This window comes from Oculina patagonica, chromosome 2 (genome assembly GCF_052425735.1).
Source record: "Oculina patagonica isolate OP01 chromosome 2, crgOcupat, whole genome shotgun sequence".
In the NCBI taxonomy this organism is placed as follows: domain Eukaryota; kingdom Metazoa; phylum Cnidaria; class Anthozoa; order Scleractinia; family Oculinidae; genus Oculina; species Oculina patagonica.
Genome location: NC_135759.1, coordinates 36,768,540 through 36,791,551, shown reverse-complemented (window position 1 = coordinate 36,791,551; position 23,012 = coordinate 36,768,540). Strand labels below are relative to the sequence as shown.

The window sequence follows — 23,012 nt, the reverse complement described above, 5'->3', positions numbered from 1 at the left end:
CTTCTTACTTACAGCTACCCCCACAGTACTAAATTTGTCCCTGACATATTGTACCCAGATTTTCTCAACCAAAGTGGCGTGAGTAAAAATCTGGGTACGAGTTTAATTTCTTACTTACAATAGCCCCGACAATACAGACATTTTATTTCTTACCAACAGTCACCCCAACAATACAGTGTCACGTACGCGTGAAGAATTGATGTACAGTGGGCTTCAAGTTTTTGCTGCAGGGTGATATTCAAAAGAAAAGATGCTTACACAAAGGTTTTCCAATGGACTTTACAAACTTGGCGTCAGGGGTTTTAGCACATCTCTTCAAAGACATGCCCAACATTATCAGTTTGTTGTAGCTGGTGCTGGCGCGGGGGGCCTGTCGATTGCTTCCACACTCTGCAGGAAATTTCCCCAAGCAACAGCCATTATCGAACCATCTGAGGTATTAAAAGTAGTTTAAGCTTACCCGTATTTCTAATTAAATTGAAATTTGGATCATAGCGTTTAAAATTTGAATTGCAATTCCTTGTCAAGCGCAGAAGAGGGTCCGACAGATTTGAGGCCGAATTGAAGGATTCCCTGGGAAGGCGCGCAGGGTTCGAACCGAGGCATTCACCTCTATAAAAATTTAAAATTTATCTTTTTTTTCAGGATTCTATAAGGGACTTTGCATTAAAAATATACTTTTAACATGAAAGAAGTATTTTTTCTGATATTGCCTCGGTAAATTTTTTGTCTAGCTATAAAGTTTCCCGGAAGGAGTACGTGTACAAACTGCGACTTTTACGTGCAAAGGGACATGATTGTCAAATGCATTGATCCTTAATTTTTTTATTGAGCGTGGGAGAGCGTCTGATAGAGGCCAAGGGAGTCCCCGGTAAGGACACGTGTACAAAACTTCCAGTTTTACGTGCCAAGGGACATGCTTACTAAATGCATTGTCATCCTTATGCATTGATACTAAAAGCCTGACGTTACTAACCGAACTGTTCGGTTATCGAACTCAATCGAACTTAATCGAACGATTGAGTTTGATTAGTTCGATAATTGAACACAATCGAATCAAATTGGAGTTCAGAATATATAAACAGACAGCAACCTGCGAAACTAAATTTAGGGCTACGTTTTATGGACGTAAACAACTTAACATGCGAATTTTGAAATCATTATTATTTATTATTTATTTGTCATTATTTATCACCGAACTTAAAATTTTACCATCTTTATTATTTACTACACACTTGACGATTTCAACATTGCTGATCCTAGCAGTATGCAGGACGCGTGTCACATTTCAACCAAGTAAATGGCCTGCAGCTCTCTATGAGTCTCTCGTAGCTCAGTTGGTTAGAGTGCCCAACTGTTATCTGGGAGGCCATGGGTTTGATTCCCATCAGGAACTCAGAATTTTTCTTTGTCCCGTGCTTGTGTCATCTTTTAAAAATTCATCTTCAATTGTTTTGATCATGTTCATTTTTAGTTGAAAACCACTTCTGCCCTTTTTGCACCAACCCCTTCAATTGCTTACATGTATGCAAACTACCGGTAAATTAAAACCTTTGTGTTTTTTCAGGAACATTATTATCAGCCACTATGGACCCTGGTTGGAGGTGGAATCAACCGTCTGGAGGATTCTATGCGGCCAACTGGCAGTCTTATTCCAGGGGGGTGCACATGGTATAAAAGCAGTGTTGCAGAGTTCAAACCTGAAAAAAATCTTGTACTTACAACCAATGGAGATGAGGTAACTGATAAGAGTAACAATAGTAACAATAGAGTAGCAAAATCAATTATAACTAGTAGTAATCAGAGATTAGGGGAGTGTGTTCGACCTATAGGTAAAATAGACCCAAGGTAAGCAGGCAGTGGCAAAAAAACGGACATGGTCGGCCTACTTGAAGTACACCTTATGTCAAAGTTAGTTACTATGCTTATACCTCACTAAACGCGAGGAGGATAAGTGTGAGAAAGATTGTGTGACGAGCCAAAAGAAGATAGAATGAATGAAATATTATTTACACAAAAATAGTTATTTATTTCACTTGACTTGTTATCGTTTGGCACTAAACGAGATTTAAACTTCCACAAACTTCTGAAAATAGTTTCACTTCGATTTAAAATTCCACAGACATAATTCACACAGTAATCCACTACACGCATATTACATTCACACAACGATTTCTTCGTCAAAACGTCTAGTGTTTCTAGGAATAACAATATATCACAAATTCAAAAAAGTGATAAAACAATTTCGATCCGTATTATACCCACTCTCGATGCATTTAATTCTAACAATTTGTGGTTTTGTGCAACATACATGTATAATTGCAGGAAAATACGCTGGTTTACCTACGAACGAACTCCGTACGAAACTACGCATCGACTTACTCGATTTCCACTCTTTTTATGACGTTTGGTGGCTGAAGACAACTCTGCTTCCTTGGATGATAACCTTCTAGTGTTCTCCATGACATTTTTGGCAAAATTACAATTTGGCAACACATTTTTAACCCTTTTTTATCAAGCAAAATAATGTTTCTAAGCTCCGTTTGGGACGGCATCTTGTTTTGCTTGAAATCGAGGCCATTTGTGGCTACCAGTTTCCCGGCCGAGATTTGCCCCTGCAAAAATCAATCAGGGCGGCCAATCTGGTGTCCATACATATGCGCGCGCATTACGACTCGATTCATTCCGCATAACAGTACACAGGCATACCAACTCAAAAGACACAGGACACAAATGCAAAATTAGGCTTGCAAGCGCTCTCCTTCGTCGAGCGCAATAAGCAATATAGTATTTTAAGCAGAAATGTCAACCCTCAGGGTAAAAAAGACAGCACTCAGAGATGTTCCTAGATAATGAGGCTTCATTGAACAGTCTTCATTATGAACATTAGAAAAAACCTTTGCTGAGTTCACTTCTGTCAAACTCTCACCTTGATCTAGATAAAATATGTTACAGTAGAACTCCGGTAACTCATACCCTGAAGGAAAAACAGTTTGAGTTAGCCGGGTTTCGAGTTATCGGGGTTGATTGAATATTCAATTTGCCAAGTTAATAATTGATAGTTAACTGATTTTTCAGCACTTCAGTATACAGTACAGTGCAAATTTAACTTATCTCATCAGAAACTCTAACATGATCATAAATTCTTACGATAAGACTGTGGAAAATGGTTGTGAAATATGTGATCTGTTCGTTGCTCCAATCAATGGGCAAATGCCTTCCAAAAATCCCAAATCCCAAATCGCAAGCTACCTAGTAAGCTAACTGTAGGCTAACCAGAGTGCTATTAAGGCTAACTGGAGTAGAGTGTATCGAATTTATGAGTTCGAGTTAGAAATTTCGAGTTCGAGTTATGGGGTAACATTTTCCCAGCTGGTCACGCATAGTGTCGCCCTTATCACCTAATGAAAGCTAACCGCAAGCAAACAGGTTCGGAACTAACCGCAAGCAAACCAGAGTGGAGCTAACCGCAAGCAAACCAGAGTGGAACTAACCGCAAGCAAATAGGAGTGGAACTAACCGCAAGCAAACCAGAATGGAGCTAACCGCAAGCAACTCGAACTCGATATTTTAAAACGAACTCGAACTCAACTCGAAATTCTAACTCGAACTCGAACTCATGAAATGGAAGACCCACTGGAGTACTTTTTAGGTTAACTGATGTGTCATTTTGGTCTAACTAAAATGGCTTGCATTACTTGCTGTCTTGCACTTTGTCAAGACCCTATTCATTGAGATTCATAAAATATAATTTTTTACCAAATTATGCAATCTCAAACCAATACCCCACTCATGAAATTGTATTATTTTCTCATTTCAGATTAAGTATGACTTCCTAGTTGTTGCAGTTGGACTTCAGCTGAGATTTGACATGGTACATGGCAGTATAATGATAGTAATACTATTAAGGAAATGAAACAATGAAAGAAAAAAAGAAAGAACTGGGAATTTGCATTGGCGCTTCCACAGGACGATTTTTCGTTCCCGATCAAAATTGGAATTGAGCAGTGTTGTTTTTTGCAGAGGGAGGAAAACCGGAGAACCCTGAGAAAAACCCTGAGAGTGAGAACGAGAACTGACAACAAACTTAACCCACAGATGACCCCAGGTCTGGGAGGTGGGAGGCAAGTGCTCTCGTGCACCACTGCGCCATCCCCACTCCCCAAAGATTGCAGAATATAGCAGCAGATAGCAGAAATATAGAATTGTCAGTCATGCTTGCCAACTGTTTGATGCTTCTTGGTCCTTCACTCTCTCTGTTGACAGGCAACTAAAAGGCCTCAGAAATATACAGTCTTAGACACACCTTCAATTCTCCAGAAACCTATTATGCCAAATGAATGAACGATTAATAATGGTAATAGGACTGAGTGGAGTCCAATTCGGTCTGTAACCATAAGGGTGATTAACAAAATCAGACGACCGAGAAGCGGGAGTTTGATTTGTTTAATCCCGAGTATGATTACAGACAGAATTGAACGACACAAAGTCTTGTTATCAACTAATCAAAACTATGACAAAATTTGAGAAGCAACCTTCAGTTAAATGGTTCTGCAACATCTTTATAAATACTGAAGAACACGACAGTTTACTCAGCAAAATGCACAACAACAGCGCGCGCAAAATGACGCGTACTGTCCAATTACACAGGCATGACACATAAACTGTCCTATTACACTGTCCAATTACAAGCATGACGTGTACACTGTCCAATTAGTGCTCAAATCGGGCTGCTGATAACCAATCACGTTCGAGAATTTTGTTATAGTTTTGATTAATGAGCAAACAAATGAATAAAGGAATAAATGGATGAATAAACAAACAAACGAATAAACAAGTACAATGTACATGAATCAACAAATAAATGAATATATGAATGAATGAGTGAGTGAATGAATGCATGAATGAATAAATGAACAACGAACAAGGAAATTAATAAATTAGGGATACCAACTGCTGTATAGTTTCTCAAGATTAATTTAATTTAATGCATTCATTTCTGAATCAGTGCATGACTAAATTCGTACATTTTTTATCTTGTCTATAGGTGCATGGCCTACAAGAAGCCTTAGGGACCCCTGGTGTGGGCAGTAATTACTCCCACCTGACAGTGCAGGACACATGGAAGGCCATACAAAACTTTCAGGGGGGAATGCCATCTTCACTGTACCCAAAACACCTATAAAGTGCTTGGGTGCTCCGCAAAAAATCATGTACTTGGCAGAAGACTACTTCAGACAGGCAAGTGTTAAACATGTAGTTTGTTCAGCCAGGGGACATTAGCAGCAACTGTACATGCCACACCCTCGTGCCCACTCCAAACCTTAATCAATCCCCTGCTTGGAGTGTAAAACAGGTAGGATAATTTGGCTATCCAGGAATCAATGTACTAGCTGGTAAAAAGGTGATTGCAAGCTAATTTCACTTGCTGAAAGAGCTTATCACCTGCTGAAATTTCACTGAAAAACAAAGAATTAAGATTATTTTCAAAGCTGGAAAACTGTGACCAGAAAAGCCAGCTGGGCTTGTTTTTGGAGCAGCTTAGTTTTGTCACCTTTTTTCAGCCTTACATGGTTTTGATGAGTGCATTCTTTATCTGCTTTAATTTAATTGGATATTGAAGTTCATGTGTTCAAAACACTTCCCCTCCTTTTGAGCAGTAAGTATTTGTCGGAACAATGGGGGATGGGGGGGGGGGCAGGGTTGGAAATAAGGAAAAACAGATTGATAGGTGATTTTTTGTGCAGGAGCAAATCATCCCCCCCTCCTCCGCTCGTCACCCCACCACGCGACCACAATGACATAACCACAATTTTTCAACACTTTGGAAGTCCCAATTATAATGGTTCAATGTTGATTTAGCAGAAATTTACAAATTCATTAACAATGATAATTGGGCCTTTTCAATGAATTAACACATCTATAGTATGTAACCTATAATTAGGGGGGAGGGGGTAATAGTTAGGGGATTTTATACTTGTATTCATACATGTACAAAGAAAAGTTAAGTCAGTGTCAAGCCAAGTGGCCCATACGTACAGGCCTTAACTTATTTCAGTTTCTGTAGCGTAAAGTCACTAGAAGTATTTTTACTCCCTTTTTTACTCCCCCTGGATGGGATGCTAGTCCATCGTAGTCCCCCCCCCCCCCTCCCCCAGCATTAGTTCACCGGTACCCACTTACACACCTGGGTGTAGAGAGGCAAGTGCCTTGCCTAAGACCACAACACAATGACCTCAGTCAGACTCGAACCTGGACCACTCGATCGAGAGTTCAGCATGCTAACCATTAGGCCACCACACTGTTCATCTCCCATTCATACTGATAGTCATGTCAATTTCTTCATTTCCAGAACAATGTTCGTGATAGAGCGAATGTCATGTTCAACACATCACTGGATAGAATATTTGGTGTAAAGAAATACGCAGATGCCTTGCATAAAGTTGTGAAGGATAGAGACATTCAATTAAACTTCAAAAGAAACTTGTTTGCAATCAAACCAGACAGCAAGGAAGCAGTGTTTGAAGTCTTGGATGATTCAAAGTCGGAGAAAAAATTGGAAACTTACCAGGTAGGTTTTGCAGCAATGTTGGGTAAAGAATTTACACTTTTTTATGTGAATACAAGAACCTTTTTTATTATACCCGGGATAAATATGTTGAGGCTGAGTAAGGCCAAGTTATAGAACATGCCCACAGCTGAAATTTTGGTAAGAAGTTTACTTATCAAGTTCCCATAAATTTGTTGTGAAAATCACTGTGTAGCTTCTATCTCTAATTCCTTAACTCTAGCTCAGCTCTAGCTTAGCTTTAGCTCAGTTGGTAGAGCACTGTACTGTTGCCAGGAGGTCTCTAGACCAGACCCGGGGGGGGGGGTACTCCCATATGTGGCCTATATAGGTATGTGCTGCCCGATAGGGTATGGTTTTTGAGGTTCTCAGTCCTTAAATAGGGTATCATTTGACAATGTGTTCCCGGTGTGATCCATAGATAGGGTACCTTAATTTTATTAGCTAAAATAAACGCCCAGCTAAACGAAAAAAAGGTATCTTAAAAATGAATTTTCTGTTCAGGTATTAGTAAAGCGATTTTTTAAAGATTTGTATCTTGCTGTAAGCGGTAAGCCGTTATTTGGGTCGTCACGGAATGCTTCTTTAAGAACCTTGGAGCACACCCCTTTCCGAAATTTTTGGAAGTCCCCCCCCCCCCCCCGGGACCAGACCAATATTCCTCTTTTTTTTTTTTTTTGTTTATGCTCACACCAATACAATTAAACAAAAAAAGAAAAGTGTTCATTGGTAAAAAAAAATAAATGAAATGAAAAGATCAGAGCAATACTCAGGCGGGGTCTCAAAATAATTAAGGAGAATATGCTGCCTTTGCAATGACATCTGGCTTACGTATTCTAGTCTTTTCCTATAGAGCAGTTTTCAATTGAGTGTTGTAAAACCAAAACCAAAGTTATTACTCTGGCCAATCACAAAACACACATACATTCCAGTGAACCAATCAAAACTCGAAGCAAATACATGTAGCTGGCACAAAGCGCGGGAAAACGTGCACAAGCGAGTCATGATTGGTTTTGGTTTACTTCTGATTGGCTGAAAAAGTGGCGTGAGATTTTTAAGCCAATCACTAAGCGTAGTAATGCAAAACCAAAGCAAACGCAATTTACTTTCGACACTCAAGTGAAAACCGCTCTAACGACGATAAAGTGTAGGCCCCATCTCCTGCATCTTCAGTGTTATGGTCAGCAGGGGACATAAAGAACCCACACACTTATCGTAAAGAATAGGATATGGAGTTGCCGGTGTTGTGGTCTGGGTTGGGTGGTGAGGCGAGATCATTAACTGGTACATGGAGAGATAGGAAAGGTGCCTGATATGCTTATGTTCGATTTCGTCCTGTAACTCTATTGTGAAGCGCAAAGTTGAGCTCTGTAAATGCGCAATACAAGAACCATTATCATTCTTTCATTCTTTCATCCACTTTTATTCTCGTTCGATACTTCCTTTAAATTCAGCTCACTTTATAACACCCATTCATCCAGGCCCTTAGACGTAGCTCAGTCAGTTTAACACCCCTTCATTTGGGATTTTGTTTCAGTATGACATGATTCATGTGACACCTCCCATGGGACCACCAGATTGCCTGCTGGGAAGCCCCATCTCCGATCAGAATGGTTTTGTGGATGTTGACAAGATCACCATGAGACACAAGAAGTATACCAACATATTTGCCGTTGGTGATTGCGCCAACTCACCCAATGGCAAGACAGCTGCTGCTGTAGCCGGTCAGACTGGTGTAATCAAGGCAAACCTGTTTGCCCTAGTTGACGGTCGGCCCATGCCAGCTCAGGTAAAAAAACATTGCTTAGCGTTAATTGTTGTCTAAGCTGCTAAAAAGAGGTAAAACGTTTTTGGGGGTTGGGTCAGGAATGTTACTCACAAGTCGCTGTGTTATCGTTTATTGTTTGTGATATGTGAACTCTGAATTTCAAAATCCAAGTAACGATTGCGTTTTTCGCTGCCTGCTGTCAATCATAATTATGACGACAGCCAGAAACAAACAAAATGGATTGAAATCTACCAATCGCAACTAACGGACGTGACCTTTTTACCTGTTTGTAGTGAACTTCTGTTTCCCGAAGCGGTCCGCTAAGATGATTGACGGCAGCAAAAAGAGTAAACGGTTGGTTGAGGATTGAATTTCAGAGTTCGCGTATCACTGAAAACTGCAATAAATACACTGGATACATAGGTGTTTCTTCTTATATGTATTTTGAAGAACTCTCACCAGCGACCCAGGTCGTTGGTTTGTCTTTTGCTCCCCTCGACGTGCAAGGGGAATAAAATGTCGCACGTACATTAAAGGGTCAATTTAGACGGTTCAACTTCGTCACGTCTGACAAGCTTACAACGCCATGTACAACCCTTCCATTTGGATCTTATCAGATAAAGGTAGTTTTCGTTTATAGGAAACTACATTGTTCAAGACAACACTTTTTTTGCCAGTTAAGCTCAAATCAAAGTCATGTTTTCCTGAATTTTATTTTCTCTTTGTAGTACAACGGGTACACATCGTGTCCTCTTATCACTGGTTATGGCAAGCTGATCCTTGCTGAGTTTGACTGGAATGGAAATCCACTGGAAACGTTTCCATTTGATCAAGGAAAGGTCAGTATGAACAACGACGTATATTCCATGAGTGCGCGTTGGATATGAGATGAGATGGTAGATAGCCAACGAGGCGCGTAGGGCTGAGTTGGCTGTATAATTAACTATCTCATATCCAACAAGTGCGAGTGGAATAATTATTTTACTAAAAACAACCAAAGAATTGCAATCAGTATTTGAGCTCCCCAGCTGTTCTCGCTGACGTGTACACCTACCATATTATCAAAACTCTCTATACTCAGTGTACCACACGAACCTTAGAGTTTGACCGTTGTTTTCCCTCTCCTTCCATAAAATTTTGAAAAAAAGACCTTGGCCTAAATTTGCTGAACGCCCCGTTCAGTTGTGCTTATTTTTGGGGAGGGCATATATACGGGAGCTTATTTTCGGTTGGAATTTTGAGTTTCAAAAACGTTTCGATGATATTTGGAAGGGATATGGCGTCTGAAATTTTTTAAGGTGCATACAAGGATACCATATAATGTAGCATACTCAAAAGACGTAAAGTACAAAACAAGCTCTACAAAAGAAGACTTACATTTGGAAAAGCTGTAACTTAATAGAAGCCCATGGGCTTGTATTCGGGAAGTGGCGGGCTTATGTTGAGTCTGACATTTGGTAGGCTAATTTTTGGAGGGGATGATCTATTTTCGAAATATTACGGTATCTAATAACAATGATCTCATGTCGAAATGTCAGATCCAAACTGTTTTTTTAATAAAGTGCTGACAAATAACTGAAGCAAACACACACACTTTCTTGCTTGACTCTTGACGGTTTGTTTTCAGGAGCGTTACACGATGTACTACATGAAAAAGGATATTCTTCCTGAAGTTTACTGGAACGGATTGGTCAGGTGAGTGGTCAAAAAGTCAAATGTAAAGTAGGTAGCGTAAAGTCTGCAGCCAAGTAGCCCATCAGGCCGGAGCACATACCAGTTTCTGTAGCATAAGCGACTAGGAGTATTGCTACTCCCCCCTGAATGGGATGCTAGTCCATCGCAGGGTTTCCCCCCAGCAGTAAGTTCACCGGTACCCATTTATACACCTGGGTGGAGAAAGGCACTGTGAGAGTGCAAGTGTCTTGCCCAAGAACACAATGCAGCGCACCGAACAGGTCTCGAACCCGGGCCGTTCGACTCGGAGCCGAGCGCGCTAACCATTAGGCCACTGCGCCTCCCACACTTTTATTTACTATCCAGTAATTTTATAGTCACTATAATTTTTTATTTCATCCCCCGGATGAAATGCTAGTCCTTTGCAGTGTTACCCCCCAGCATTGGTTCGCTGGTACCCATTTATACACTTGGATGGGAAAAGGCACTTAGAGAGAAAAATGTCTTGTCCAAGAACACAACACAATGACCCCGGACCGCTCAATTTAGAGTCCAGCGTGCAAACCATTAGGCCAACGCGTAATGTAACTGCTTATTCTGGAGCTGTTTTGTGATTATTGCAGTAAGTTGTAGTTAGATTTCTAAAAATACTTTTTTAACGATACTTTTTTTGATAATATCTTTTAGGGGCCTTTGGCCAGGTGTCACACCGCTCAGGAGGACCCTTCATTTGGGGTTTAAGAAGTAGTCTTTTCCTAGCATTCCATGTACTGGAGACTTGTTTTTCAAAAACAAGTAAAACAAGCCCTTTTCACGTGCCCTCTGACGGCACATGAAAAAATGCAAAAGAGAGAAAACAATTTAAGGCCTCAAATTTAAGTAGGGTGAAAAATTGTGCGCGGAAGATTGTCGAAATATCATTTAAAATTGAACTCAATCGTGAAATTATCCTGATAAAGAATCTTGAGCAAACTAGATATGAAAAGTAGTTAACGTTTAATATGAAATCTTGAGTAAATTCTCTTTCTTTTTCACCCAACAAAAGCAACTCGATCACGTTAGGTGTCGTAAATATTATTTTTCTATGTAGACTTTATTCGAATCACACCGTAAGGTCAGAGTATCACAAAGGCAAAACGAAATAATTTAAAAACCGTTCCCTGGCTATGCACAAGTGAAAAACGAGCCAAAACACGACTTTTGATAGTTTCAGCTCTGCACATGGCCACCTGGTCGATGAAAAGCACATTTTTGCCCTACATGCTACTTAAACGAAGCTTCTAAAAGTTTAACAAACCGCAAACGAAAGCAATTAGTACGAAATTACTTTCAAAGTAACGGAAACCTGCTCTAAACAAGCAAGCAGAAAAATAGAGTAATATTTTATTGTAGGTCACGAAAAATAGGAGAGACGAAAACTACAGAGGCTCAAAATGAACCAGTAACTGATAAGAAAATCCCACGAAGAGAAATTTAAAATTATTGATACGAAGCTTGAACGGTATTGTACATGTTCCGTAGAAGCTACTAAATGCCGCCGGCCGGTTTCCTTAAAATTGAACACAGGACTGTAGTATAGGATTTATTTCCGCCGCCTTCTCGGGTCCGGTCTTTGTTCCTTACCGAGAGAGACTTTCGGGGGCATAACCGCGGGCTCATTTTCCCAATAAGCGGCTGGAAATCGCTGTGGTATTGAATGTAGAAATTTGGTAGTGAAAATAAGTAGTGTACCCTATAAGGCATTGATAAATAAAAACTAAAGACCACAAGCTTGTGTACTTTCTTTTACTATGAAGGTTTTTCCTGGGGATCACCCGTGGACTTTCCTGGGTTTGTCGAGAAATAGTGAAAAAGGGACACTTTCACGGGGATGTTAATGCTTTTCGGTAAAAAGTACTAATTAAAAATTGGCGAATAGGTCTTCTTGTACTTGAAATGCACCTAGTACACCAAGATGGAGATATAAAGTTAATTGTTGATGGAAGAAGTGAGCCATAATAATTTTTAGGTGTTTTTCTAGTCCACAAGGACAAAACTTGAAAAAATCAGCTGATTTTTTTCAAGTGAAGATCTAAAGTTCCTGATGGCATCACAATAATATCACTAATTTATCGCTTCAGTACACTTGCATGGTGATTTTTAACAAAATTTGACCACTATTCGTAGTTTCCATATGTCTAGGCTCTTGAGTTTTTGAAGTGAGACTGGTGACCTGAAAGTGACGTTCAGCAAATCTTTAAGCCCCCGGCTTATTTTCGAATTTAATGATAGTTTAATGCATTGTTAAAAATAAGACAAATGCGTGTATACAAACAGACAAAGTAGTATTTTTAAGCCATTTTTTATTGATTATGATCATTTTGACGGCTCTGCCTTACTGTAAATCCCTTGAAAACGGCAACCTAGGAAAAGAAAATACAATACTTTTAAGAAGGCTCTAAATAGATTTTACGGAGCCACTAAGGACACTAAGGGTACTGGGCTTAACGTAGCCTGCTGAACAGGCAGTTTATTTTGTGGGTCGCGCGAAGTGTGACATGGCGAGCGTGGCCTAAATACTTTTCCCGACGTTTCGGCGATGCTGCCTTCTTCAGGGGGACAAAATTATTTCACCGTTAAAAGTCCGCTTATAACTCGCGTATTTAGCAAGAGTGGCGCTTCGCGCTCACCCTCGCGCTGCGTGCGACCCGCAAAATAAACCGCCTGTTCTGCAGGCATTCCCAGGCAAGGCTTAACGAAACGACTAATAAAAATGTACAGGTTGCCACAGGTCGACACAGGTAGGTGCTACCTTTACTATTAACGGTCACTTACTGCCGGACAATAATTAAAAAAAAAATAAAAATATTTGTACAGCGTTAGTATCCCTAAAGTTCAAAGGCGCTTGACAAGAATGAAATTAATAATAACATACTAGCAGTATTGCAGTCGAAACGTCGCAATCAACATCTCAAAGCGATTCTATCGTGAGACAAACGAATAAACGTTCATTCCTAAAAATATATTAAAACTCTTAAATAAAAATAGTAAAAAAAGCTATGAAAATACCTTATACTCAAGACTTAAATAAAAATGGCTAAAATGTTATGAAAATTCTTTTTTAAAAAAGGAGTGTTTTAAGCTTTACCTATAGCGGCGCAATCTTACGGAACAGTCTCCCTTCCAATGTAAGACATGTAACATAAAGAGAGTTCCTTGGGCAATTTCAAGGTTTACTAAAACGAGAGGTTCTCTTAACGGCATTCGTGGAAAGCAGCTTTTTCTTTATAATAGCCTATCATTAGAATTTGAGTATTTATGTAAGAATTGTTGTAGTATTTTAAAAGCTGATGATTTAATCGTGTGAAAATAAAGATAATCCATCCATCCGATATTTACTATGCATGCGTACCACCGAGAGCCTGGAACAGGCTAGTGATGCGTAGAATTTCAGAGATAATGGGACAATTATTTAACAACAATTATTGACAATTATTTTACAATTATTTAACAGATAAACGAGAGGGTGTTTTCATATACAATCGATAAGAAAATATCGCTTACCAACTTATTTTTTGTTACAGTTGTAGAACTTGTTCATCTGTTGGATATCCAAAGGACTCAGATGCCTCCGCTGACCGATGGATGCGCCGTTCTTGGCTCTGATGGTAGTCATCCATGGCCACTTAGCAAAGTCACGCTTCCCGTAATGCATTATGGAGTTGTAGTCATAAGGACTGCCAAGACTGTCGATTTGCCCATGGGTGTATTTCTTAAAGTTGTATGCCATTCCTTGTTTGGTAAGGGAAACGTTTGAAAAGAAGTATCAATATCCAAATACTACGAAGGGGTTTCAGAGCCACCCTAAATTTTCAAACATTTAGGGTGGCTCTGAAACTACCACGAAGAATTTTTCTAACTTTGCAAAAAGATGTATCTTAACATGCTTATCATAAATCAGTATTAAAAATGGGGGTCGCTTAGCTTGTTTTCGAAAATTAAGGGTGTTTTTTTAACAGGTTGTACTGTTGCTATGGTAACCAGTAATGTCAAGAAAATAACAACAAGTTATTTACTCATTTATGTTTGGTCATTTATTTAATACAATTTTTGTAGCAGCAATTCAACTTATAATAATTTTCAGTACTGTCCCATCAAAGTATAAGAGCTGGAAAGTGCTGGAACCCGTTACCAGACCTTAATCCAAAACATGAGTTATTACAATTGCTATTAAAAATTTAAGTATTAAAAAAAATAGAAAAAACACACGGCCATTTTTGCAAAGACCTTGTGTTAGAATACAGCGAGCTCACGGGTGACTGCTTGTCGACTCGTTGATTACAAAAACAAGTAAAATGTGGCCTTGCATTGTTTTGTGTTGAAACCTGTGTATAACGATATTATATCATATATTCTCACCTTCTTGAATATTATCCCATAAAATCTCCACGTAGTTATCGCGATCGGGTCGACTTTGTTCATGCCAGAATCCTAGAAAGCACGGAATATTTTCTTTAATATTTCATTTAATCTATCCAGCGTTAAGCGAAAAAATCAAGTTGCTAACAGTTCACTAAAAAATGAGACGTTTAAACACTACCAAAGTTACAAATTCTTGCGAAACGTTCATTCCGCAAGATAAAAAACACCCGGGGGGGGGGGGGGGGTACTTGGGTAAATTTTTGTTGGGTATGTGCCGCTGGCCTCTCAGAACCCCTACCCCATTATAGTCATATTCTATGGCCAATTATAGACCCCATCTTAGTCACTTTTGGGTAAATTTAATTTTTACGACCCCAACTTAGTCACTTTCTGGGAGCCGTTTGTCAAATATTGAACAACAGCAATAAATACGGTAACATTTTTTTCGGCGAATATTTCCGTTCATAAATCACAACTTGCCAGATTTTCGTACTCTCAAAATCCCGGAAAAGTGTGACCCCATTCTAGTCACCCTATAAAAAATGCTTGAAATGGCGACCCCATTATAGTCAGTCCAGTCGTGAAAATGCGACCCCATCCAGCGGCACATCCCCATTAGCCCATTTATAGGAAGTGCCCCCCCCCCCCCGGGAAAAAACAACACATACTCCTTCGATATTCTGTGTTTGACATTTGCAGCTTGGAGGATTTCAAGACAAAAGACCTAGTAGGTCCTAGTAGTACTCAACCATGCTAGTCCACTTTATGGTGAAACTGGCAGTTGTTTTTGCAGGTCAGATATATTCCATAGACCTTATAACTTATCCGATTACCTTATTATAGAAAATTAACGCTTCATGAAATAAACGCGAATTTCAAAACTTCGCGTTAATTTAAGTCGCGTTAATTTTTGTTAACGTTAATTTCCGCGCTGTTAATTAAGTGGAGCGTTAATTTCCACGACCTTAATTTCCTTTATTTTTGCCTCAATTTTCGATACAGTCTAGACGTTCTTATCTCCTAGGAAAAGCATTATTTCTTCAAGGTAGACGCTCGAAGTGGTCAGATTACTTCACTTAACCCATACGTTTGGGTTTAGTATCACGAACATCTCGGACTTTACGCCTAGTTTTGTAATAAACTTGTTCCTGTTGTCTCAACAAGTGTTTTTCTTTGTTTAGTTTTTCTTTTGTTTTCCTTCATTTTGAATTGTTACCCTCTCTTTCGCGTTAATTTCCTTTATTGGGAAGTAATATTTCCTTCGATTCGCGTTAATTTAAGTCGCGTTAATTTCAAATACCTTAATTTACCCAAGCGTTAATTTCCTATAATAAGGTATAAGTAGTTCAAAACTCTTTTTTTTTTTTTTGAAAAATTGATTTGCCATCGGATTCCCATACAATACCGTAAATTTTGTACCAAAACCTCGTTCCTAGAGCTTTTTCTTCGGTAATTTTTAAAGTAAAAAATCTACCTTATTATAGGAAATTAACGCTTGCGATAATTAAGGTATTAGAAATAAACGCGAATTAAATTAACGCAAATTGAAGGCAAAATTACTACCCAATAAAGGAAATTAACGCAAAAGGGGGGGGGGGGGGGATAACATTTCAAAATTAAGGAAATTAACGCGACGAACACACACAAAGAATCTTGTTGAGGCGTATAATAGGCGTACATTCTTAAACGTATGGGTTAGGCGAAGGAATCTGACCGCCTCGAACGTTCTTCACAGTTTCAGTGATGTGTATCGGCAGATTTCTACCCCGATGAAATAATGCCTTTTCATAAGGGTCATGAACGTCTGGCCTGTATCGAGAAATTGGGACCAAAATAATGGAAATTAAGGTCATGGAAATTAACGCTTCACTTAATGAACGGCGCAGAAATTAACGTTAACAAAAATCATAGTTTATAGAGGTAAATGGTTAGGAAGCCTGGCAAAGTTCTTTGTTGTATGTTTTTGTTCGCTATTTTGGGGGTTGACCCTGCACAAAAACTGACAAAATACAATAGGTGGTTACGTGTGTTCAGGTAGCTAACCAATAGAAACATTGGGATTACGTAATTCATGCATAGTGTATGAGCACAAAACAAAAGATGTGCAGGGTCGTGGACCTTCCAACATAAATCAAGGCCTCTTTGTTTGCTCCTTTGATGTTTGCCGGGCTTCCTAACCATTTCCCTCGATTAACTATGGCAAAAATTAACGCGACTTTAATTTCACGAAGCGTTAATTTCCTATAATAAGGTATTTCATGGGTCGAATAAAAGTTAAGGGCGGCATGCAATCTCTCTCCTGAATAAGATGTGCTTACCAAGAGCATGTCCAATCTCATGAACTGCTTGGCCATGTGTTATGCAGGCAAATCCAAGAGAAATCTGTTGCTTGCCTCCTAAACGACCAACTGCATTTGAATAACAACTGAAAAAAGAAAACGGAAAAGATTATGCAAGAATAGAAAGCTGAGCAAGATAAATACAACATGGAAATGAGCTGACAACGTAAAGCTTTGCACATGTTGCAACATACGTCAAAACTAAAAAAAAATGAAACATAATTTCCAGGATTGAACGCAAGTATTGTTTAATAAGTACTTCATGTTTGACTGTGTTTTTGACATTTCCATCTTCCCTTTTAGTATAATTTTCAGAGGTGAATTCAATTCTGATTGGTCGAGAAGCTCGGACTATGTCGCATTATAACCCACCCATTAATTTTTGCGCGCGCTCATTGGACAAAATGCATCACGTGGTACAAAATCGGACGACGGGAAGACGACGGGTATCGGCGAACAAAATATACCCCGTCCGATTTGATATCCGTCGCCCGATTTTGTAGGCAGGCACAAAACAAACGAATGAAGTCACCTTATTTAATTCTAACTTTTAATGAAATCAGAGAGTTAAAAATCACGTAAACCAATCAACTTACATTTGTTTTAACCAGAGTTACGCCGGTTTTATTACGTAGGTTTTTTCCTATAAATTTACTGGCGCTGAAACGCATTGTAGAAATAAGTCGGAGGGTTATAAAATAAATAAACCCCTTTCTGGCTTGCTGGTGTATTGGAGGATAATGCCCTTGGTTGAAAGATTGTCCTCAAAATTTCACAGTTGCCCTCGAAGCTTCGCTTCTCGGCCAACTGTTCATTTTTTCGACAATCTTTCAGCCTCGGGCATTATCCTCCATTATTATTCAACAGATGCGCGCGCTGCCCATATATGGTCAAAATGTTAACGATATCTGTCATCCGTACATAACAGATATCCTGCGATATTCGTAGGTTGCGAAGATTCATCCGAAATCTTGTAAAGCGCTGCACAATTACAGTTTTTCTATCTGCAAAATGCGTTTCGTTGACAATTTGTTGAATAATAAAACAATTATCCTGCTCAATCTCGCGGAATATCGCCTGATTTGAGCCAACTCGGCCTACGGCCTCGTCGGCTAAGTATCAGGCGATATTCCGCGCGATTTCGCAGGATAATTGTTAAATATACCAGCCACCTGAAGGGGTTTATTTACTAAATATTCACCGCGCTAGGCGGTGAATATTGCATCTGAAGGTTTGGCAAATATAAGCCATGCCACGTTTGCCATCCAGGCCAGTGAACATGGCGGCATTTGCTGAATGAAAATTTCTCTCATTGAAAAGAAATCACTCCAAATCTTGGATATTTGAAACATTGAACATTTTGCAAATTTACTACCAAGGCTTTTGGACCGAAAATATTTTCAAGAGATGGTTTTCAAGGCATTAGAATTGAGCGTAAACATGGTGGTTTTGGAGATCGCATGCGGCCATGTACTGAGTCAGATCGACTGTCAAAACATTATTTAGTTCTCTTCTCACTGGAGCTAGTACTTTCGAGAGGATTCACACAATTGCTCAGAAGTCACCAACGATTAAGCTTAAACAAAGGTACTGGATATCTATCTTTTTCGTAGTGTTTGTTTTGTTCCGTTTTATTGCTAAAACTTGAGTGTTAATCATGATTTCAATCGATGAATTAAACTGGTTTACACGTATGCAAGCGATCACTTCTGTTTGTTGTTTTCGTGTTTTCTATTGTTATTTTGCAGTTTTTGATATTCATCTCTGAAAGTTATACTAAAACAATTATTCGCGTCAGGCTCAGTGATTATTCAACAATAACAATAACTGCAATAATCACTTCGCCTTCGGCGAATAATTGTTAAATATTTTACAGAATTTTGTGTGTTTTGGTGAACTCTTGCATGCACTCTTCTAGACACGAGCACAAACGAGGACACATTGTGACGGATACATTGTTGCCAGGGTGCGCAAACGGGGAATTAACATTTGTTGCGGACACAAAATGTTTCTTACAAAAATCAGAAACATTTCGAGTCTCGGATACAAATTGTGTGTCCGCGACAATATTGCGGGAGTGGGCAAACGAGGAAACATTTGTTGCGGACACAATATGTTTCTGACACAATTTAGAAAAATTTTTGTCCGTAACAATGAATCCTTAACAATGTATCCTCGTTTGCCGCCACCTTCATATTATAGGAATTTGATACATTAGGATAATGAAATATTAACCTTTTATTCTAATTTACAACTGAATTTTTAACTTGTTTCCTGATCCAACATGTAGTACGTACCCCTTTCCAACCATGAACTCTATGTAGTCCTCTTCATTGGTTCTTTCCTTAAATCTGATGCAAGTGAACTCTTCCCATTCTCTTATTGCGCTGCGGATAATCGCCTTTTTTATTGGTCTGCCTGAAAAAAAAAAAAAAACGCAGTAAAGGGACTATGGCATAGATTTTAACAGTTTTTGGAACAGCCAAAATTTACGTAGGAAACTTAAAAATAATGGTCCATTTTTATTAACAATTGCTATTTTAGAGCACTAAAACAATAGCGCGTTTGGCTGCGGATGGCTCGGATAGAAGTGGATTGCAATTAGCGTTAGCCAACGTTTTCGAATTGTTTTCGCGCGCCTTCAAAAAAATCGATATTTATAGTTAAAGTTTGATTTCTATACCCCAAATAAAGATTGTAATCAAAATAATGTTTTCTCAGTTGCCTACCACTTATTTTTAGAACAGTTTAGACCAAAAATCTGCGAAATCCCCGTGAACAGCCCTTTCTTTTTCTCTCGTATATGTTGCGGTTCACATTTATCCTTGGTTTAAATTTTATTTTCTTTTGTTTTAAACTCGTTATCACTGACATTGCCATCCCAAAACAAAGGGAAATAAAAATTGAAGCAAGGATAAAATTGAACCAAAACATATACATGACAACTGGTTGACAATTAACAGACCAATTCCGTTATATTAAAATTCTTAACGCCTGCATAACGCCAAGGCTTGGGGGCTAAAATATAATTAATTAGATTTTCATCCCTAAAGTCCACACTGACGGCCCTGGTAAATTTGGAAACGGAAAAATTTGAAAACGGCCGTGTAAATGTTTTCCTGGGGTTAAAGGGGGGGGTCCTACATTAACCCGGAAAAATTGGAAAACGAAAACATGTACGCTTCATTGGTGAGCGTTTGTGAAAAGCCCCATTTTCGGTCACCGAAAACGCCGTTTCAGTGTGGACGATTGGCCTAACCAGGGAAAAAAGGTGCGTTTTCAAATTTACCCGGGACAGTGTGGACGAGGCAAAAAAAAAAAATTTTCCCTAAGTCTCGAGCGGTTTTTATTTGATTGGCGTAAAACCAAAACCAAAGTAATCACACTTGGCAATCACAAAGGACACACGATCCATCGGACCCATGAAAACTCAAAGCAAATACATGTAGCCGACAAAAAGCGCAGGAAAATGTGTGTGAGCGATATACAATTGGTTTTGGTTTTACTGCTGATTGGTTGGAAAGTGTCGTGCATTTTTTAAACCAATCACAAAAGAAGATAAAGCAAAATAAAGGGATGCCACGCGTTTATTTCAAGTTCTACTTACGAGTGTCAAAGGTGTAATAAACAATTCCTCCAGGCCACCGCGGACGATTTTTCCGCAATCCTCGAGCTCCGCTGATACCTTGGATATCTTCTTTTGTTAGCAACAAGTCTCCTTCAAAAAACTCTCCTTCGGAGGAATCTATTAAAAGGACGAAGAAAAATAGAAGTCAGAAGGGCAAAGAATAAATAGCTTGAAAAGATGCTTCTCTGTGCGTAAAACGTAAAGGAGCTATGCCACGGTATTTAAGGTCATTTTTCTGATTGTAGTTTTCTAAGTAAGAAAAACACAAACGGAGTAAAAACCAAGGATGGTTTCGACTGACGAAGATTAAAACTAATTATGAGCAACAAACTTGAAAGAATTTGCCATTTGTTCCCGTGACCCAACGGCTATAATGCAATCGTTTTTCGTGTCCAGTTTCCAAGCTTAGCCTTGTACATATGAAAACTATTTTATGCAGAATCATCATGGAAAGAAATGAAGTTATTCAACAGAAATAAATTTGAAAGTAGGCAATATTGATGCTGTGAAGCAAAGAGAATTTCCGCAGACGGGATTTTCCTTGCACAAGTTACATTTGCTCAATTGAATTGAAGATACAGTTGAATCTCGATAACTCGAACGCTCAATAACTCGAATTAACCTCCCGCTAACTCGAACCTTTTGCAATTCCCCTCCAGGTTGTTTTCTTACTAATTTTACCCTCCATAACTCGATTTCCCGGTATTATCTCAAACCTCTTTAAAAGGAACCCCCCTTAAAGCTAGGCCCACACTAGGCGACTAGTCGTAGGGAATATTCGCAGGGACGTATCCCTTAGTGTGTACACGCTAGAAAATTGACCGATTTGTGGGACTATTGGTCCCTGCGACTAGTCTCAGAAATCAAACCAGCTTAATCCGTGGGACTAGTCGCAAGGACCAAACATGTAGTCCCTGCGACTAGAATTTCGAATGCAATTTAATACTAGTACACACAAGGGGACTGGTCCCCGAGGCAAGTACCTGCGACAAGTCCCTGCGACTAGTCCCCTAGTGTGTGCCGACTTTTTAAAGGTTCGAGTTATCGGTATTCAACGTTATCACCCACCACTTTGAATTTTATCATCCTCCAAGATTTCCGCCAGAGATGAAGTAGCAAGGAGAAGAATGCAGAACAACAACATTTTGTATCCACTACAAAAAGCGATGTGATTGATTGTCTTGTTTGTCTCTTTTTATAGTGATTAGCGTTCACATTTGTTTCTTTTCTTGTCAACTGCATATACCCAGCTAGTAAAACTTTCCTTTTGTTTCAGAACAGGTGAAACATTGATGGGTAAAGACTCTTAATTTAGTTAAACTGCGAGTTATATTATGTAGCTGAAGCAATATTTTTGCGTTCTTGTTTGGACTTTCAATGCCGCTACCAGTTGAACAAATCATGCAGACATCTGTACCCAAACAAAGTCATCTGCATGAAGAACGCGACTAAGTGTTATCTTGTTTTGAAAGGTTGTTAAATCATCGCAATAAAAGTTGGTAAATTTAGCTAAATTACTTCTTTGTACAGCAGCTTATGAAAAGTGAGCCGAAATTGAACTGTTAAGCGAATATCCTGCGCCTTACTAGATTAAAACTTTAAAATTAATTTTCAATGTGACAATTTTTTTTTCTCAATTTAAAAATTATTACTCAGTAGTTAACAGTTTTTCCGTGAGAAAAAAAAAAATCAAAAATGCTTTACATTTGCTCCTCATCGGTGGTTTTTGTTGTTTAGAATTTCGTTTTTTTTCTTTCAAGAAAGTATTTTCAACAAAAACATATCTACATGTACTTCAATATTTTTCTTGGCTTCGGAATTTGGAAACAAAGGCCTTTCTGACAGCTGAGTTCATGTCCAGCACCTTAAAAAATTAAATCTTTGAAATTAATTTATTAGGCGAGAAAATATTTGTTCACAATATTAAAATTATTACTCAGGCGTTAGTAGAAAACGAAATACAAAAATGCATTACATTTGACTAAATGTTCGTCATCGGCGATTTCTCTACAATTGAGTCGATTTTCGGCATTTCTCCTGCCTAATACCTGGGGTGGGGGAGGTGGGGGTTACACCCTATAATGGCCTTTACGGGGGAGGCTCCGCTCGAAAGGAGTACCTTTCTCAGGCTTTAGGTTTATAAAAGGGTAGGGATTTCACAAGTTTAGGTATACGAAAGGGTATGGAAATCTGTCATATTGGTATTTAAAACGGCCTTTAATTAAATAATTTCGAACAGACGCAATGGTTGTATTATTTTAATTTATTAAGCGCTATATGAAAATGACAAGAAAACGTCCTGTTTTAAGTCTGTGCCATGAATTTTAGGTATATGAAGTTAAAGGTATACGAAAGTGGTGCAATTTCTGTCAAAATGGTATATAAAAGGGTAAGGGGTGGACCATTTGATTTTTGATGGGGGGGTTGCAGGATTTTTAGGCTGCTAGATATTTTTTTTTATTCTTCCAGCCCTGCAGGATTTTTTTTTTAATCTTCAGGTTCTTGCACGATATTTTTTTTAATGGAAATTTGGAACACAAATTTTGAAGTTAACTTGACCGTCACCAGCCACTCATAATTGACATAATTCACCCTATTAAAAACCACTTAACACGCAATGCCTTTTAAAGTTTA

The 23,012-nt window shown here is 38.8% G+C and overlaps 2 protein-coding genes across 2 annotated transcripts; one reads left to right on the top strand and one right to left on the bottom strand.

The window, feature by feature from the left end:
* The first annotated feature begins 250 nt into the window (after window positions 1-250).
* LOC144644520 (sulfide:quinone oxidoreductase, mitochondrial-like) lies at window positions 251-11,779 on the top strand. Its single transcript, XM_078504032.1, is given in 10 exon segments — window positions 251-436; window positions 1,568-1,738; window positions 3,821-3,874; window positions 5,048-5,141; window positions 5,144-5,241; window positions 6,353-6,571; window positions 8,106-8,357; window positions 9,065-9,175; window positions 9,964-10,031; window positions 10,698-11,779. Coding segments are annotated over 10 exon segments (1,314 nt in total). The 3' UTR covers window positions 10,759-11,779.
* Window positions 11,780-12,337: 558 nt separating this feature from the next.
* Window positions 12,338-20,565, bottom strand: LOC144644528 (zinc metalloproteinase nas-15-like). Its single transcript, XM_078504040.1, has 6 exons — window positions 20,358-20,565; window positions 19,048-19,168; window positions 16,730-16,836; window positions 14,409-14,480; window positions 13,554-13,781; window positions 12,338-12,412 (listed from the first exon to the last, which is right to left on the bottom strand). Exons 2-5 carry the CDS (start codon window positions 19,059-19,061, stop codon window positions 13,558-13,560), a joined length of 417 nt encoding a protein of 138 aa, XP_078360166.1. The 5' UTR covers window positions 19,062-19,168; window positions 20,358-20,565; the 3' UTR covers window positions 12,338-12,412; window positions 13,554-13,557.
* Window positions 20,566-23,012: the final 2,447 nt, after the last annotated feature.

What these genes read in the sequence shown, in the direction of transcription:
- LOC144644528 (XM_078504040.1), bottom strand. An exon ending in TGAGATTGGACATGCTCTTG is followed by an intron (nt 14,481 to 16,729) that starts GTAAGCACATCT and finishes CGTGCTTTCTAG; the next exon opens with GATTCTGGCATGAACAAAGT. An exon ending in ATGGGATAATATTCAAGAAG is followed by an intron (nt 13,782 to 14,408) that starts GTGAGAATATAT and finishes TTACCAAACAAG; the next exon opens with GAATGGCATACAACTTTAAG.